The following is a 16,671-nucleotide window of genomic DNA, read 5'->3' as shown; positions in this document are numbered from 1 at the left end:
TATAGATACAATCAAAATGACAAAATCAAATTTGAGGATATTAAACATTAGAATTAACCACGAATTATACAATCTAACAACACCTCTATGTTTGACATGAAATTAATTTTAATTTTTGAGTTAAAGGCTTCTAAATACAGACTTTTTTTTTTCAAAGTAGTTCTCATTTTTTCAGGCTGATGTAATGTTAAATTTGGGATTTTTGTTCTCTATAAATTTTCTATAAAATATAGACAAATCAGAACATGATACATTGTGTTTTCACATATCCTAAAAAAATTAATTAAAAAAAATACTACATATCATCATTCACATGTCCTGCATGATTAAGCTTGACCTTGCACTTCATCCTGAATTCCCTTATGCGAAGTCTCACGATAACCCTCCCCCACTGCACAGCTGGTATTCACTATAAAAAAAAATCTAAACAAAACCAGTCAGCGGATGAAATCTGTCCAGCACAGAAGAAAGGATCTGAAAGGAAGACACTCCCTTCCACAAATGCCACAGGCTCAAGCTTCCACACAATACTCCTTTTCAACATTAGCATTCCAGAAAGTGACTCTACAGCAATAACATTTTATGAGGAAACTGTATTTTTGGAAGAACAAAGAAAAAGGCTTTTTCTGAAGTAGGTCAATATGGTGGTGTAACACAGCTGGAACAGACTGTTGCATGAAAGCTACTCGGTGGATAAAACTGAACTTGGTGAGGTGATATTTTTTTATTTACATTTTGGTTATTTTAGTAGATTTCAATGCCATTTCAGCATAAATAACAGAAAAGTATAATTTTAGAATAATATTCTTTCAGTATTTTTATTTTCATTTTGCATGCATATTGCTTCATTCATTTTTTTTTTTTCATTCTGGAAGAAATGAAATATTACATGTGAACCCTCTGTATTTCCCTGTAGACATCATCATGGAGACAAATCACTGTGTTTTCCACGGCTTTCTCTGCATTTCTCTGATCTTGACACACTGGGACACAAGTTCAGCTTGCCATACAGGCTCTAAGGTAGAATGTGAGAAAGCCCCATTTGTGCCTGGTTACAACCTGGCGGGCGAAGGCTTCGATGTTGTCAGGATGCGCCGTAAAGGTGCATTTTTGATCAATGTCAAGTCACACATGGACAACGACACTTGTACGGTCTGCAAGAACCGCTTTCAGGGAGGGCAGATGCAGAAACTTCCCTCAGCCGTGCTGGACTGGCGTCCCTTCAGCCGCTGCAGCAAACAACTTTCTACTGCTCTTCATCATTCTGTGGACTCCCTTATGAAGAGTTCAACATCCCTCATCAACAACAACTGGGAAATGGACCTTAGCCTTGATGACATTGCAAAGGTGATATTGGGAGGGAGCCGCTCGGATATAGCTAAATTTGCCCATTCTCAGAATGCAATGGATAAGGCAACATTTGCCCTCCATGAGATCAGCTGCACATATTATAGGTAAGTTCATAAGAGTTTGATTCATTTAACATTGTATTTCTCCTGACTTTTTGGTTTAACTCGTCACAGAATGGTAACAATTGGAACCTTTCTTAATATATGTGTTTCCACTGTCGAGCCAAAGGCTAGTCGCATTTCCACTGTCCCTTCCGGAGCTTGATCTGGCCTCATCTGGGCTTCCTCGGGGGCCAACGGCCAAGGTTTTTGGCACAGGCTTGAGGAGTGGTCATGAACAAAGGCAGGGTTTACCTGAGTCAGACATGAGATGGTCAAAACCGCTGCTCATTTCCTATGTTATTATATCAGGCTACCAGCTAACATCAACATTTAAGACATTTTAAAGAATTTTCAGCTCAAAACTCACTTTCATATAGTGATCAGAATCCCCATCGGGTTGCAAGGAAGTTATTTCAAACGCTTGCTGGTGTCTGAAAGTGAGTTTTGAGCTGAAAATGTATTCAAATATCTTAAATCTTGAGGTTAGCTGGTTGCCTGACATAATAACATGGGAAACGAGAAGCAGCGTTGACCCTCTCCTGACTCAGGTAAACTCTGCCTTTGTTCATGAGTCATGACCACTCCTCAAGCCCCAGTTGGCCCATGGCACACAGGCCCAAAAGTGGGAACACAGCAAATCAGTCTCCTAATACCTTTATTTAAAATTTAAGATATCAAAACGACTAATTTCAAATGATATATAAAATAAAATTATGTTGGTTTTTTTTGTAACTATTTGGAAAATCTTTAGCCAGTGTTGTGATAAAATGTTGTGATAAAAACGACAGTGTCAAAAATAAGAGAGTGCAAATAAAATCTATCTTACAAACAATTACTTTACCCAAATACACTTTGATTGATATAGCATACATACCTACGTCATTCGCCCGTGTTGTGTGCGTGTGTGTTACGTCATATTAATGCACAAAAGTTGCTCCAGCTGTGGGTAGTGTGGAGACGAAGGTCTGTTGTCACGACGAACGATAAAAAGTGACCACGGATCATTAAAAACGGCAAGCCTCTGGTGAATCACCGGTTGTAAAAACAAAAGAAAATTGTATTTATTTGTCCATCTGATAAGATGTCCTGTATCCACGTGTACTGTCCACCAGTGCCTCTAACCACATTCATCCGCACAGAGGAGTAGAGCCGGAGCACAACCAACATACTGTTCCTCCGCAAGACACATGCAGTTTTCTTTTTAACCGCTAGAGGGCAATTAGTCCAGCTTTAAAGCAACTCTTAAAGGGTTAGTTCACCCAAAAATGAAAATTCTGTCAGTAATTACTCACCCTCATGTTGTTCCAACCGCGTAAGACCTTCGTTCATCTTCGGAACATAAATTAAGATATTTTTGATGAAATCTGAGAGCTGGATCACTTCTCCATAGGCTGCTAGGTGGCCCAAACTTGCTGGCCCAGAAAAGTTATTAAAGAGATCGTTAATATAGTCCAAGTGACTACAGTGGCTTAATCTTAAGTATATCAAGCGACGAGAATACTTTTTGCGCGCAAAAACAAACAAAAATAACGACTTTATTCCACTATTCATTTCCTTCTCTCTGGGCCTCTAGTTGGTTCGCATAGTGTTTTTGCGCAGCGCGTCTGTGTTACACGTCACCACGTAGGCTCACAATTGGCCGAAGCTGGTCATGTGTGTGATGCACACATATATATATATATAGTATTTTAAAAAATTCTTGTTGGCTGTTCAGAGACATATTTCAAGGCTCATAAGATCCTAGTTTAACAACCTTTAAAAGCAAGCTGCAGTGCAAGTAAATTTGGAAAAATGGGAAATTTAGGATTACGTATGACGAGGAAGAAGAAGCATTGTCTCAAACATGTTTAGATTTGCATGCAACCCTCATCTGACCAAACAATTTAGTCATAAAACACTTGAAAACCAAAAAGTTTTTTCTAAAAATCAAACAAACCCTAAACATGCTTTACTAAGTACTTTCTTATCATGTCCCTTGACCAAATAACTGTCAAATAAACACTGAAAAACACATCAGGCAAATGACAGTTTTAAAACACACTCAGAATCTGCTGACAGATTACTTATTTTTTTTGTTCATTTACAGTTACAGAGTTACAGATCACCCAGAGATCAGCACCGAATTTGCAAACCATCTCCAGCGACTTCCGGCACAGTATGATGACAAAACAAAACCCCTGTACCGAAGGACTATAGATACGTACGGCACTCACTACATACGTCAAGTCCATCTGGGAGGCCGAGTGAGACGAGTCACGGCTTTTCGAACTTGTCTTGCGACCCTGAAGGGCTTCTCTGAGACGGATATCAAGAACTGTCTGAATATTGAGTTAAAGATGAATTTGGGGTTCCTGCCAGCTAATGCCTCTCTCTCCAACAAATGCACTCAAATCCTTAAAGATAACATGAGCATGGGATTCTACCAGGGCTTCATGACACACAAGATAGAGGTACTGGGAGGTGAGAAATACTTTCCAGACCTTGATTTAAACCAAAGCCCAACTGAAGCGTACTTAAACTGGATGAAGAGCTTACATGACAACCCTGATGTTGTATCATATGCTATTTTCCCTCTCCATCATCTGGTGGCGGATCCTGAGGTTAGTGCCAATCTGAAAAGTGCAGTAACAGAGTATATTGAAGAGAACATGCTTTCTGTAGATCACAAGGAGAATCAAGGATGTTCTCAGACACCAAATCTGGACAACAACTGCTGCCCTATGCGAGCCAGCCGAGGCAGGTTGGCAGTGTTGGTGCAGAGAGCCTCAGGCCTGAAAGCAGATCTCTTCACACGCACTGACGGTTACGTGAAAGTTTGGTACAACCATATGTATGAGGAGACTGAAGTGGTTATGGACAACAATGATCCTGAATGGAACATCAGCTATGATTTTGGATCAATTGAGTTTGGTCATGAACTTATATTTGAGGTGTGGGACAGTGATGTCTTTTATAATGACATGGCGGGGAGATGTGTGATCAGACCTGAACGTGGGACTCACTCACACAGCTGTAAATTAAAGCGTGGCATCCTTTATTTCACCTACAACGCTTCTTGTGATGCTCACCTGACGGGACCCAGGTGTAGCAGATATTCACCAAAAACATAAGATCTTTATTTGTATAAAACAAACTATAATTATAAGGAATATTTCTGCATATAAATTTTTAGTTAAAGATGAGATGTTATACACAGATCACATGTATAGAAAAATTAAGGGCAAATAAAAAAGTCACATTTGCATTATTATTTTTGTAATATATTTCCAACATTTATAGTGTTCAAATGTAATGACACATTTTGATGTTTCTTGTTTCTAAGACTTTTAGAAGATTTGTTACTGCAATTCAGAAGACAGAAAATAGTTTTGCTTTCGGTGGTCTGATTCCTATGCGTGTTTGTTGTAATTTAACACAAAGTGAAATATGAGGAAATTATTTAACAATAATATTGATCTGCCTGCATTGAGACCATTGTATGAGAACTGAACTGAGCTGGACGATGACATCACGGTTTTCTCCAGAGCGGCTATATATATATATATATATATATATATATATATATATATATATATATATAAAATATAAAACTAATAACTTTTTTACAACAAAAATTAAACATCACTGAACTTACTTAAGCTGGACTGTGACGCTATTTTCTTCTGGAAACAAACTTTGTTGCATTATTTTCCTGTTATCTCTGTAAAGCTGCTTTGAAACTATCTGTATTGTAAAAAGCGTTATATAAATAAAAGTGACTTGACAAAAGGACAAGTATTCAAGTCATTCGTCCTTCATTTGAGACGTTAAACCGAGGTCCTGACTCTCTGTGGTCATTAAAAATCCCATTTGGCCCATTGGCGTCTGTCCATTATGGCCTCCTAATCCTATATACTCATTGGCTTCATCACTGTCTCCTCTCCACCATTTTGAGTGCAGAGAAAATGTAATTAATTATTTATTATTATATTAACTAAAAAAGTGACATGATAAATGGGATTATTAACATTACCATGTGACACTGATTTAAATTTGACCTCAAATGCTATAACTTGAGTTAGTATTTATTTTTTGAAGAATTGATAACATTATCTATTATGTTTTTTTAATCTTGATGTATATTTGCACTCTTAATCATCTCATACGTTAACAGTGAAAAACTTGTATCGGTTTTTCACTGTGGGACTAAGGACATTGCTTTCCAAGGTGTTGGCCCAGATACCAGACAGTCATTATGTGTGCAGTGCTGTCATGTGTTATATGTGTATTCTTTTGTTTGAAGACACAATTTCTGTAGGCTACTACAAGGGCTGTTCCACACCTTCACAAAACATGAAAAACAAGGGCTGCGTTCGAAACCGCATACTTCCCTACTATATAGTAGGGAAAAAAGAGTAGGCGAGTGAAAAAGTATGTACGAATCCTCTGTATTCATAAAAAAGTAGGCGAGAATTACCTGGGTGACGTACTAATTATCGCAAGATTCGGACGTACATAGTGCGTTCGAATATGCCTACTTTCCTACTATATAGTAGGCAAAAACAGTACGTGAAAGAAGCAGTACGTTCGAAACATCAGTATTCATAAAAGAGTAGACGAGAAGTTCCCGGATGACTTACTGCTTCCGCCCAGATTTTTGAGTGCTCAACCGATGGATATTTTTCTATCCCAGGAGGCCATGCGAGAGGATACGTCATAAAAAAGAAGAAGAAGAGGATACGTCATACTCGAACATGACGGAAAGGATGGACGAGAGTGTTTTCAATTGCGAGTATTACAAACCAAATCGCATGTGTTGAACTACTGTACAGTAAACTGTTGAATTGTTTAAGGTGTAAAGACGCTATATAGTAGCCTATGGTAAATTTGTGATTTTGCTGTAAATCACATTTTATTATGTATAGCTAACAGAGGAGCTCCAGTAAGGACACATACGTCTCCAAAGTGGATTTGCATACATTTTAAACCGTATACATCTTAAATACAATTACTAAATGTCTGTTTAATATCTGGCAAGAAAATCTTCTATAAGAATTGCAGATTACTACGTCTAATAGATATGAAATAGACATCTGAGTGATGTATGTGTACTATTGTTTTGGAGAATTCACTGTTGTCAACACTGTTTTCATTAGACGAATGTTTAATAAATTTACATAAAGTAACTAAACATAAGTAATCTATTTCATTTGTCCATTAGTACTGTTGAAAAATTGTGGAACATTTATGATGGATAAAAAGCTACTTATCAGCAACAACCTCAACATATAAATGTAGTGTTGAGCTCATAAATCACAGGTAACGTGAATCTTGGCTGGATGTTACAGGGAGAGATGACCACACACATCTGCTTATCCAGTGGAGAGTGGTTAATGAAGCCTCTTCACCGGAAAGCGGAATGCTGCCATCAAAGACTTTGAGTGAGTATACAGAAATAATAAAAAATCTATTTAATTGTTTAGTTGTAGTATATTTCAATTAATGTATTTTCAAACAGAGATATTACAGCACTTTTTTGATTCTTGATTTCTCTGCATTTGCTGCAGATCTTTTGTGGTGGAGCAGGACCTGCAAGGCAGAGTGACGGCGGCATTTGTAATTCACGAGTTCACATGTTAATGAAATCTGATGTAATATTATAATGCGTATTTGGCTTGCTGTCCGGGGGGAGGGCTCCGAGCTCGGAATTCGGCCCGACCCCAGAGTACTCCCCCCTATGAATGTATAGATCATAGGTTTCTATGAGCAGACCCAGCCGAAAGTGAGGTGATGGGGTGGTGGCGGGATGCTGAGAAATTTGTCATGAGACAGGAGGTAAGGGAAGGCTTTATTTATACTGGCTTCTTCTTGTGCTGATTGGATGATTACCTGAACATGCTCCTCCCGAACTTTGTTACATAAAACTTCATAAAAAAATAATAATGGGAAAATCTTAAACAAAAATACAAAGTAAGATAATTTTGTTACTTCTAATACAGAAATGAAATGATTAAATATTGTGCTGTTAAAATGACTGCTTTTGTATCATTCTTGTGCATTTTTGCAGGATCTGAAATGTCCGCTGACAGGGGTGAGCACTGAGGATGGAGGGGCCACAGCAGCATCCTGGAAGTGGTGTGCTGCCATGGATGAGACCCTCCATCACTCCTGCCCTCGTTGCCTCATGTGGGCCGGATGTTGCTGTGGCCTCTTCATCCTCAGTGAGGCCAGAGCCATCAAGAGCCAGGAAAAGGCCTAAAGATATAGAGGACTTTATCCGGGAGATGGAGGAGAGAGAAGAGGAGAGAGAGCGGAAAGCAGCTGAGAGGGAGGAGAGACTATGGAGAGAAATGGAGGAGAAGGAGGACAGAAGAGAACGGGAGAGACGAGAGAGAGAGGAAAGACAAGAAAGAGAAGTAAGAGAAAGAGAAGAGAGATGGCACCGCGAGGCAAGAGAGAAAGAGGAAAGGAGAGAAAAAGAAACAAAAGAAAGGGATGAAAGATTCCTTAATGTCCTTGAAATCCTTGCCAAAAAATAAAGTATATGGCAAAAACATCTTATGATAATTTACACATTTGGGTTAATGTGAATTAAATTTTATATATATATATACATACACAGTATTGTGCAACAACAACAAATGGTGGTACTTTAAGATTGTGATAAAATTCATAAATTAAATATTTATAATAATAAGTAAATGTGTGGTGTAATGTAAAAAAAAAAAAAACACTTTAAAACAACAGTTTTATTGGAGTGTATTCAATAAATGCATACAGAGCTCATGCAGGGATTTTCAAGGCAGGTCATGGAGGGTTCAGTTCCAACACACCTGTCTGTAATTTTCAAGTAGTCAGTTATTCATTGGTTTAAATTGATTCAGGTGTGTATAATTAGGGTTGGAAAAACTCTGCAGGACAATAGCCCTCCATGACCTAAGCTGAACTTGAGACTGTTTGCACAAACTACCTTAAGTTTTGCATTAACTACACACAGTAAACTAGTGACTAAAGGGTTAGTGAACCCAAGCAAATAATTCAGTCAATATTTACTCACCTTCATGTTGTTTGGTCCCTCTGTTTTTTTGTTTTGTTTTCCTGAACACAAAAGGTGATTTTGGTCAGGTTTGTACTGTTGGTTTAATACAATAACAGTCAATGGTCTTTCAGAAGCTTCAAAAGCATCATCAAATAATGCCAGGAAGCTTCTGAAAGTTTGGCTCCATTGATATTGTATGAAACCAGCAGAACAAACTTGACAAAAATCCCCTTTTGTATTTAAACAATAAAAAACAAAGGGATCTAACAGCGTGAAAGCAAGTAAATAATGGCTGTATTTATATGTTGAGGTGAACTAACCCTTTCACCCACCAAATAGAAATTGTAGTAAATGTATGTATGCATTTTGTATTATAGTAATACCTTGACGAAATAAGCAGCTTTGAGCGTTTATGCCCGATACCGTTTCAAAAAAAGCTTTACAAAAATCAATCACATTTATGCATTTGGCAGATGTTTTTATCCAAAGTGACTAAATGCATTTATTACATGGACAATGACCCTGGACAAACCTGGAGTAAAGACCCTTGCTGATCGACCAGCAATCTTCTGCTAACCAGTTCAGTGGTTTAGCCCACTACACCACAAAGGTAGTAAAGCTCTAACAAATTTTTGCATGTAATTGTAAACCTATAAAATGACATTTGGCAAGAAACGGAATGCTGACAACATGAATTGTAAAACATTTTAATCTTCTTAAATGTTTTAAAGGTAGTCATGCTCATGGAGAGCAGGCACACACTGTTAAAAATTACCTGTAAATTTTACAGTAAAATACTGGCAGCAGGGTTGCCAGCCAGTTACTGTATTTTTTACAGTAGCGTTTCTGTAATTTAATTCACAGAATTTTACTGTGTTCTCTGATTACAGTAAATAACTGTTTTTAAATTGTTGTATTTTTTTTACAGTAAGCTACAGAATCTCTGTATTTGCTATATCTAGAGGAAGTATGTAAAATGGAGTATATACAATATATTTTCCTAATTTCTGAATCTTAATGACTGGCAGCTGAATTTTAAATGTAAATTATTTATCAACTGCATAAGCTTTAAACAATTGTTTTTAAATACATAAAGTGTTGTATAATGCACAACTTAATTCCCCTATTACTTCACAAAACAAAAAAATAATTCAACATACTAATCTTGAAAAACAGGTCAAAATTTATTTAATTTATAACTTTAAAATCTGCATGAAAAAAGTCATAAAATAGTGTATTTTGGATTATTCTGATTTCATTTTTATTTACAAAAATTGTATTATTTTTTTTAAATGGACATGAAATTAAATATTTTTAAATTACTTGAAACAAATGAGCTGTCATGGCCCTTCACACAAAGAAGAAATACGCAAACAAACATACATTTAAAAACCACAAGTTGACCAACATGATCATAATAAAAAACACAAAGACACGGATGAATTTTCACCACTTCATTACGAACATGTCCAAACAACAAGGCCCCAAGTGAGTCCAACAAACTTCTGTTCAAAAATGGAGAACAATTCAGCTCCAGAATGCTGTTCCATCACAGGATGCAAAGAGTGGCTAAACATGGAAAAGAACAAAGAGGACAATATATTAGATATATTACAAAATATAATGATACAGTCAGAGACAGATAGAGGGATGACAGATACAAGCAAGTCGCTAACAGGCATGCAGGAAGTATGGCAGGGCGACACAGCGTCTCTTCAGGGAACCGAGGTTACAGTCGTAACCAAGGCATTGCCTTTCAAAGGGAACTTGCACTGCGAGGTAAGACGAGAACACCTGAGCCCCAGGTGTGGAGCCCAAGTCTTGGTCGTAGAACCTCACTAATGTGTGCGGTGAGGACCAGCCTGCCGCGTCACAAACATCTTGAAGTGAAACTCCTGACACTAAGGCCCTGGAGGAAGCCATACTCCTAGTCGAATGGGCCCATTCTGCCAAAGGGTAGGCAGTCTGGCCGATTCATAAGCAAGAGAGATAGCCTCGACTATCCATTTGCTCATTCTCTGCTTAGATGCTTGAGACCCTTTATTTGGAGGTTCAAAACAAACAAACAGTTGTTCTGATTTACGCCACGGGGCAGCTCTGATACATGCATGGTTAACTTGAATTGAACTTTTAGACATCTATTTACAAACAATTAATACACTTCAAAGAATAACATTTGCCACTTTTCACAGCCTTGACTTATACAAAATGTATTTCCACGACAATTTACTCATTTCATACCTGGTAAGGGGAGATATATAAGTCAATAAAGACACAGGACACGGGGCTGCTGCAACATCTTCTGAGTCTCTGTATTGTCTGAACAGCGCGCCCACTCCCCCAACAGGTGAACAAGTCCCAAGGCAAAAGTAATCAAATGATCGATGGTCCATAGGCAAGGAATATCAATCGCCATCATACAGTATGCATTAATGACATCATTATAATTTTTTTCTTTATATATTTTTGTAACCACCACTGAACCTCCTCAATAGGCTGAAAGGGAGCCAGGGATAGGCCTTGGAGAAACACAACCAAATCCCATGCCGGTACCCTAGTGAAATTGATGAGAAGACAAAGAGAAAACTGGTCAGGGAAGCGGTCAAGACACTTACAGCAACATGGCTATGGGGAAGGGTGGCAACACGCAAGCATTTTCTGACTAAAAAACAAACAAACAAACAAACCAACATCCAAGCCTGGCTAAACTTTACAAAAATGTATATTAGTCTCCCAAAACCATGTTGGAAAATGTGTTATGGTTTCAAGATTGAACTTTTTGTCCAAAATTGTAAAAGGTATGTTTGGAGCAAAAACCTCACAGGAATGAACAAAACAAATACAGTGAAGCCTGGTGGAGGCAGAATCATGATTTGGGGCTGCTTTTCTTCAGCGGGAACTGCGGCTTTAGTGCAGTTGGAGGAAATCACGAATAGCTCCAAGTACCGGTCAATTTTGGCACTGAACCTTCTGGTGCCTGCTAGAAATCTGAAAAAGAAGAGGACTTTCACCTTTCAACACAATGATCCCAAACACACATCTAAATCAACAAAAGAATGGCTTCTGCTTGGAAAGATTGTTTTGGAATGGCTCAACCAGAGCCCAAACTTGAATCCAAATAAATCTGTTAGGTAACTGCACAGGAGATGCCCTCGCAATTGTAAATTTTACATTAAAGTGCAAAATAATTTATAATTTCTGATAATATATCTTTGTTTTATTTTGTACATCACAAAAAAAACATGTTTTAACTGGGTTGTGTATACTTGTGTATATGTACACTGTATTAACTACTGTACATGTAACTAACTTAACTGATTTAACTACATATTCCAAAATTGTCCAGATGTATTCTTTCTTTCTTTGTTTTTTTCTTTTTCAGAATATCATGCAGCAAGAATCATTGTTAGTATTCACTGTATGGCAAAGATTATAAACCAATGTTTCATGTGTTTTTTTATATAAAGAATCATAATAAAGGTACATATTATGTTTTGTTTAATCTTGATGTATATTTGCACTCTTAATAATCTCATACGTTAACAGTAAAAAACAAAACAAAAACTTTTATAGGTTCTTCGATGTGGGACTAAGGACATTGTTTTTCAAGGTGTTGGCCCAGACACCAGACAGTCATTATGTGTGCAGTGCTGTCATGTGTTATATGTGTATTCTTTTGTTTGAAGACACAATTTCTGTAGGCTACTACAAGGGCTGTTCCACACCTTCACAAAACATCTGTAAAACAATAGGATTCCTTTTTGGAATCTTGTTTAAAGTATTTATACAAAACCCAATGACTAAATCGAATGGATTTCCTTTCAAAATTGTGTTTAATGGTGTGATGCCTTGTCTTAAAAATGAGGTAGATATTTTTGTCTTATACTCACTTAAACTGTTAGTTTTTTAAATGACCCATCAGATAACCCAATGATGGGCTGATATAGCACCGACCTGTTGTGTTATTTTAACCCAATGCATTGTGTAAGTTTTACCCAATAAATTGGAAAATAACTAATTTGTTGGTTTATTTGGCCAAACTGTTGCTTTAACCATTGTGGTATTATCAGGTGTGGAGCACAAGTCGATGAGAGTAAGGGCCGTATGCGGTAAGGACCAGCCTGCCGCATCACAAACATCTTGAAGTGAAACTCCTGACACTAAGGTCTTAGAGGCAGCCATTCTCCTAGTCGAATGGGCCCATACTGCCAAAGGGGTAGGCAGTCCGGCCGATTCATAGGCAAGAGAGATAGCCTCGACTATCCATTTGCTCATTCTCTGCTTAGATGCTGGAGACCCTTTATTAGGAGGTACAAAACACACAAACAGTTGTTCTGATTTACGCCACAGGGCAGCTCTGTAGACATAGGCATCCAATGCCCTAACTGGACAAAACGGATTATTTCTTTCCTGGTCGGAATCCTGGAATGGTGGAGGACAGAAGGTCTGCAGAACAATAGATCTGGCCACATTAGTGGAAACTTTAGGAATGTACCCCGTTCTAGGGTGAAGGGACGCCTTTACCATGCTGGGCGCAAAATCCAAGCACAAAGGGGAAACCGACAAATTATGTTTTATTAACAAAGTTCGGGAGAAGCACATTCAGATAATTAACCTAATTATCATGGGAGGAGCTCATCCAGTCAACTCAATTAGCATCAGGAGGTATATGTACAGCAGATTTTACCGCTGTTCTGTGATAGTTTTCCAGCATCCCTCCACTACCCCATCTCCTCACTTACTAGTCTTGTCCCAACCTGGGATGGGGGGGGTGGGGTACTCTGGGTTCAGGCCAAATTCCAAGCTCGGAGCCCTCCCATCGGAAAGCACGCCAAATACGCACATCCTTTACTCAATTTAATTATATGTAAGTGTGAACTCATGAAAGCTTATAAATCTCCTATCCTTTTAAGAGAAGTGATAGCTAAACAACATCTTGAGAGTCAGAAACTTGACTGGAACCTCCTCAATAGGCTCAAAGGGAGCCGGGGATAGGCATTGGAGCACCACGGCCAAATCCCATGCCGGTACCCTAGTGTGTACTGCAGGCCTCAGCCTCAAAGTGCCAAGGAGGAAACGTGTTACCAAGGGGTCTCTCCCTAAAGTCATATCACCCAAAGGAACGTGGTAGGCAGCTATGGCCGCCACGTAGACCTTTAAAGTGGACAGGGATAACCCTGGAGCATATCGCTCTTGCAAGAACTCAAGCACTGTACCAACAGGGCAGTTAACTGGGTCCAGCTGACGACCACTGTACCAAAAAAGTGAACACTCTCCACTTCAAGGCATACAGGTTCCTCATGGAGGGAGCTCTGGAGTGAATGATGGTCTCCACAACCTCAGTTGAGAGACCAGCATCAATGAGCTGGGCCCTCATTGAGCCCCCTGCCTGGGACAGAAGGTCCCCCCTGACTGGAATCTCTCATTGGGAGCCGTTGAGGAGAGACACTAGATCCGAGAACCACACTCTGCCCGGCCATCGAGGGCAATCAAGGTGAGCCAAATCTTGTCCCGACAAACCCTGATGAGCTGAGATGTGTGAGGGAGAACCAGAGTGGACAGTGAGACGTCTCTTGTGACGCAAACAGATCCACTTGAGCCTGGCCGAACAATCTGCCTCCATTCCCCGGGCCTCGGCCCTTGTCTCGACAGGATGTCTGCTCAAATGTTCTGGTTCCCAGGGATAGAAGCTGCTCTGAGTAAGAGCAACTTGCCCTAAGACCACAGAAGGATTTGGTGCGCCAGTTTGCAAAGTGGACGCAAGCGAAAACGCCCCTAGTGATTTATGTAGGTGACCACTAATGTGTTGTCTAAACGGACGAGCACATGGTGGCCCCTGAGGTCTGGGAGGAAATTCTTGATAGCAAGAAAAACAGCCATCATTTCCAAACAGTTGATGTGCCGGGAAAGATGGTGTCCTTTCCACAGACCTTGAGTCGAGCGACCCTCTAGGATCGCTCCCCATTCCATGAGGGAAGCATCCGTCGTTAGCATTTTGTGACGACAAAGAGCTCCCAGCACGGGACCTTGGAACTAGGATAGGAACCAGGGTTTCTTCCACATAACGAAAGCACATAGGCATCGTCGTGTGACCTTGATCAAGCGAAAAGGATTGCCCCTCGGGGAACCACTGCAGGTGTCCTGAGCCACCACTGCAGGGGTCTCATGTGCAACAGGCCAAAAGGTATCACACTGGACGCTGCTGCCATAAGACCCAACATCCTTTGAAACTGTTTGACAGTGACTGGCCTAGCTTTAATCAGTTTACTGCTGACAGGATCGACTTGATGCGTGCAGGAGAGAGACATGCTTTGCATTGTGGTCCAATCCCATACCACGCCTAGAAAAGTGGTTCTCTGAACTGGAGAAAGTACACTCTTTTTGACGTTCAACCTCAACTCCAACCTTTCCACGTGCGCGAGAACAACATCTCGATGCCGAAACCGCTAACTGAAGCGACTGAGCTAGAATCAACCAATTGTCAATGTAGTTCAAAATGCGTATGCCTTGTATACGCAGTGGTGCTAGTGCTGCATCCACGTATTTGGTGAAAGTGCGGGGTGATAAAGCTAGACCGAATGGAAGAACCCGATACTGGTAAGCTTAGCCCTCGAAAGCGAACCTGAGGAATTTCCTGTGTAGTGGAAGCATGGATACAGGTAAGCATGCATCCTTTAGATCCATTGTAACAAATCAGTCCTGAAATTCTACTAAGGGAACCAGTCTCTCTAAGCTGGTCTCTGGTGTTTTTCGAGCCCCAAATACGACTGGTGTTTGGGGCTGCTCCCGCTCCCCCGGAGACCTGTGAGCGACGGAGGAGGAGCTTTTGGAATGCCGCCCCTTGCTTATTAGCCTTTTGAAACCTCTTGATGACTGTAGTGACAGCGTCACCATAGAGGCCAGGGGGTGAAAGCGGGGCATCCATTAGAAAGCATTTATCATTTTCTTTGATGGCGCTAAGATTCAACCATAAATGCCTCTCCGTGGCCACCAGGGCTGCCATGGCACAACCAACAGCTCTGGCCGTCTCCTTGGTGGCCCGGAGAGAAAGATCTGTGGCCCAACGCAGCTCTGCCACTGTGTCAGGGCCAATTCCCCCATCCTCATTCAGGTCTCCTAACATCTCTGCCTGGTAGGCTTGCAGCACACCCATAGTGTGAGAGCATGCTGCAGCCTGACCAGAGGCAGTATAAGCTTTGCCCACCAACGCCGAAAATGTTCTGACCGGCTTGGGCAGCATCAGGGCCTTTAGGGACGATGTAGACTGAGGGGAGAGATAGCTGGCAAGCGTCTCTTCCATCTTAGCATCGCCCCATAACCATGCTCTTTATGGCCAACTATAGATGAATAGTGTGATGCTTGCGCACAATGTATTCTATAGGAGACCGGTTTCTTCCACGATCTCGACACCTCAGTGTGGAGATCGGGAAAGAATGTCAGGCCCTGATGCGTAGGTGAGGAACCCGAGCCTGAGCAGTCTCCTTGAAGACAGCCAGGTGGGAGCAGAGCATCCTTAAAGGAAGCGGTTCACAGTCTGCACAGCCAGCACCCTCGAGCATGCTCCACTCCCAAACAAACAACACACAAATTGTGTGTCCCTGTAATGTAACGTGGGAAGTTCAATTTTAAACTGTTGTTTGCTCGCCATGATACAGACAGACTTAAATACCAACACAGATGAACACTGATTAACAGAACACAGGTGATGTAGATGATGATGATGATGATTAACTAAACCCAGGTGATACAGATGAACTGATAATGATGATGACACGTGACATGAAGACAGGCAGACAAGTCCAATGAAAACAAACTAAACAGAACACAACTGTGACATCAGGGGCACGTTCAAGTTCAAAACGGTGCGCAACGTTTTGCTACGGTTTCCGGGTTGAACATCATGTTTCCTGGAAACGGCGTGCACCGGTGTGCAACGGGGTTTGAGATACGTTTTCTCTTGTTTGGTGGGTGTGTCAGAACTGCAGTCCAATCAGCAGCAACATGTATATAAAGCACGCGGTATTAAAGCGAACTCGCACAATGGGTTCAAGGAAAGTAATTTACAAATGTGTTCGATGCAGCTCGGTATACGCAACAACTGAGGATATTAGAAGACGTGTTTGTCGTAAGTTTTATTGTAAAAATATAGGATATCAACATGATGTAGTTGTTTATGTTTTTAGCTTCATTGCAAGTGTATGA

At 40.3% G+C, this 16,671-nt stretch overlaps 1 protein-coding gene across 1 annotated transcript; it reads left to right on the top strand.

Moving 5' to 3' along the window:
• Positions 1-406: 406 nt before the first annotated feature.
• prf1.5 (perforin 1.5) lies at positions 407-4,884 on the top strand. Its single transcript, XM_079896352.1, has 3 exons — positions 407-708; positions 917-1,454; positions 3,538-4,884. Exons 2-3 carry the CDS (start codon positions 925-927, stop codon positions 4,559-4,561), a joined length of 1,554 nt encoding a protein of 517 aa, XP_079752478.1. The 5' UTR covers positions 407-708; positions 917-924; the 3' UTR covers positions 4,562-4,884.
• Positions 4,885-16,671: the final 11,787 nt, after the last annotated feature.

Source organism: Squalius cephalus (genome assembly GCF_949319135.1).
Source record: "Squalius cephalus genome assembly, chromosome: 16".
Classification (NCBI taxonomy): Eukaryota; Metazoa; Chordata; class Actinopteri; order Cypriniformes; family Leuciscidae; genus Squalius; species Squalius cephalus.
The sequence above is the reverse complement of the archived record's forward strand: the minus strand, read 5'-3'. Positions and strand labels throughout refer to the sequence as shown.